The 3,345-nt window shown below is 38.1% G+C and overlaps 1 protein-coding gene across 1 annotated transcript; it reads right to left on the reverse strand.

Moving 5' to 3' along the window:
• Positions 1–1,309: 1,309 nt before the first annotated feature.
• LOC103448075 (agamous-like MADS-box protein AGL61) lies at positions 1,310–2,264 on the reverse strand. Its single transcript, XM_008387317.3, has one exon. The coding sequence runs from the start codon at positions 2,108–2,110 to the stop codon at positions 1,553–1,555; it is 558 nt and encodes a 185-aa protein (XP_008385539.1). The 5' UTR covers positions 2,111–2,264; the 3' UTR covers positions 1,310–1,552.
• Between the last annotated feature and the right edge of the window lie 1,081 nt (positions 2,265–3,345).

Here is a 3,345-nt window from a genome sequence, read left to right on the forward strand (position 1 = left end):
AGAGAGTTCGAAACTAGTACAATAACTTATGACGAATTTCAAACCCTATTCACTAAGATATTGGAACGCATAAAAAAAATGGAGTTTTAACGAAACACTCCTAGTACTGTTCACTTTTACATTATGTTTGGATGAAGAAATTTAAGATTACTAAGAAATTTTAAAATGACGGTGATTGAAATGATAGGATTTTATTTTCTAGAATTTGTGAATTTTTTTGTTTGGTTAACCTAAATGAATATGGAATTTGTTATTTTTAAACTCTCAATCATAGAAATTGGGAAATGACACCTATTCACATGGAATTTAAACTTGAGAATTGGAGATCCCAAATTCCAAGTTTTTTTCCACGCTAAAATTCTAAATTTGTATGTTTATGAATCCAAACAAAGGAATTGGTATATGTCAATTTATAAATTCTGACTTTTATACAAATTCCAAGTTTATTTTTCGTTTGTTTTCCTATAAAAAAATAAAAAAAATCCTGTTCAACTAGTAAAAAGAAAACCAAATCCATATGGACATGTAAAGACAAAATTATCCAAAATTTAAACTTTTATACCATCTTAAAACTCAAGCCTCTCTCTGTTCTTGAAACGCACTCGAGGCACCAACAAAACAAGAACAACCATATTGGGTGGACTCGAACAAGCTGTTGAATATATCACTGCCAGCTCATCAAAACAATTGTGAAAAGGATTGGGTGATGATGTAATAGTTAGTTAAAAGAGTTAGTTAGAGTTTTGTTACTAAAAAGCTTATTAGCTACTCCTCTAGTTAGCTATATATAGCTATTGTAAACAGATAGTAAAGTTCAGTTCATTGAGTTCAATACAAAAGCATATTTCTCTCTCTAAATCTCTCTCTAAAACTCTGTGTTCATCTTTCTTCTTGATTTTCTCTTCAATTCCAAAACATTGCAATGTAGTTAACACAAGCGGAGCGTTACATGAGAGATTCTCTCGTCAACACCACCTACCACTAGATTAGTGAATGCCAGTGACACCTAGCCATGAACCCAAGTCCAAAGACCAAAAATGACTCTGACTAAACTTTTAAGTCTGCATCTGAAGTTAGCCTTCCTAAAACCTCCTGCAGATGAATTCAACTCACAGCAATTTCATGCCCAATCATTAGTAATTACTGGCCAATCGATTGGCACCGCGCCCGAAACTTGAGAAAGATCGAACGTCCGGCACAGAGAGTTTCGCACTTGTAATTAATTGGACGAACAACAAAATTACTGAGACATCCAGAATTCTGGAAATTTAGATTCAAGTACAAAAATATTGCAAGAAAGAAAGAAAGATTCAAGAAAAAGTCACAAATGCATTAAAACAAAATCTTGCTGAAGAGCTACAAATTCCCTACTTATCCATAACTAAAACAAACAAACAAAATCACACTCCGATTAGAGAATGACGCTCCACTCCAGGGAGGCCGGCGGTTGCCCACCGCTCTCTCGACCCATGAGTCCTCCGGGGAAAGGAGGCACCGCCACCATCACCGCCCCTAAAACTAAAACCCAAAATTGCCAACAGAACCATTAATCTCATACATCTCTTTCGTCGGCAGGAGTAGAAGAGCTCGAACCAATCTCGAAATTCAAACCCAAATAATCCTTGGTACAAAGTTCTCTCCTATTCATCTCATCCAACTTGATAGCCGCATTCTCCCTCAAACGTTCTAACAAAGACTTGTACTTTTTAAGCTCCGGCAGTTCCAATCCTTCTTCAATCGGCTTCTCCCACCACAAACTCCCCTTCTCCTCGTCCATTACATCGGAACCTTCTTTCACTTCCTCTCGACTCGATTCCAAATCTTGGTGCTCATTGCCGGCACTAGCTGACCCAAGAACCTCCTCTCCGCCATCATCGGATGCACACCTCGCTTGTTCACCAAGAAATCGATCAATGACAGATTCCGCGGAGGGGTGGCCGAAGAGGAAAGGATTGTTACCGGGCGAAAAGGCAATAACCGCAAGGGTGGCGCCAGTCAAGCAGCAAAGATCAGTGGCCTTTCGGAACAAACCCTTGCGCCGCTTTGAGAATGTGGCCTTGAGGTAGTTCTTGTTGGTTATTTTCTTGATGTCGATCTTGTTCTTCCCCATGATGATTCGTATATCATCTGCACGTATATATGTATATATACACGTCGTCTTCTTCCTCTGAATCTTCTTCTAAATTGGTGGAGGGAAGTGGTGGGTACCCAAAAGAGAAGACGCGGTATTGTATTTATATTTGAAGGGTTAGTGGGTTAGGGTTTCCAGGTTGCCCTTTTTCTATAGATTAATTGTTTCCCAAGTTAGCACGGCATCCTTCATCCCAACGACGATAGGAAAACATTCAAATGGGATTTTGCCACATGTCAAATCAAAGTTTTCCACTTTTTTTTTTTTTAGTACATCGATATTGAAGTTTCCCTCTTAAATCTCTCTCTATGTTTTTATGAGAATTTTTAGGATACGAGTTAGGTTTCCTATTTTCGGATGAATCCCAATTGTCAATCGGAAAGGGATCCAAGAGGGGAATAGTGTTCTGGAGTTTCACATATTCCAAGGTATACTTTGAGATATTGTAGAAAGTTTCGACTTTGGTACAAGAATTTGTACTTTTCTATTCCATTAGCTCTCATTATATGTATCCATCAAGATTCACCGTGCTCGTTATGTCTTTATTTAGTAGTTGACTTTTAAGTTTCAGTAGTCAAAATGAAGTTAAAATCGAGTTCCATGGAGCAAAATGAAGCGAACTTTGAGTTTCATAAAGTAAAGTTGTGACTTTTGAGTTACATAGAGCAAATTGAGATTAAAGTTGAGTTTTAGGGGGCATAGCTAAAAATAAACCCTTAAATCAATCAGAAACGTAGTTCAGCATGAACAGAACCATAGAAGAAAGTAAAACATTCCACCGTCCAAATCTCACTCGCTGTGAATATTTTCGTCTCCATTGAGAATCCGACATTCGTGGAAGTAGCTGTCTAGCTGATCAAGGAAAACAAAAGCGAAACAACAAACGAAATAACATATACATGAAGCTCACTAGACAGCATGAAAAAGGTCCACCTGATGTTTCCAATGACTCAAAACTACATACATTAATCTAAGATTACAACAAAACCAGGTCCTCTGGTTCCTCAAATGTACACCAATGTCTCTATAAGACCTACGAGCCTAACAAGTTGCAACTCCGTTCGTGCAGGAAAAAAGAGTTTCCAGACCAATAATTAAGAGTATGTGCCCCGAACTTACATTTAGAATCGCAGTAGAGTACAATCGTCCCCTGAAAATGGCCGCTGGGAAAGCTTGAACTTCTGAGCAATGCCGACACCAACCACAAAATTCTG

The sequence above is a fragment of the Malus domestica genome, chromosome 11 (assembly GCF_042453785.1).
Source record: "Malus domestica chromosome 11, GDT2T_hap1".
NCBI lineage: Eukaryota > Viridiplantae > Streptophyta > Magnoliopsida > Rosales > Rosaceae > Malus > Malus domestica.

Excerpts from the sequence above, each read along its gene's own strand:
- LOC103448075 (XM_008387317.3), bottom strand. The coding sequence starts at position 2,110 with ATGGGGAAGAACAAGATCGACATCAAGAAAATAACCAACAAGAACTAC.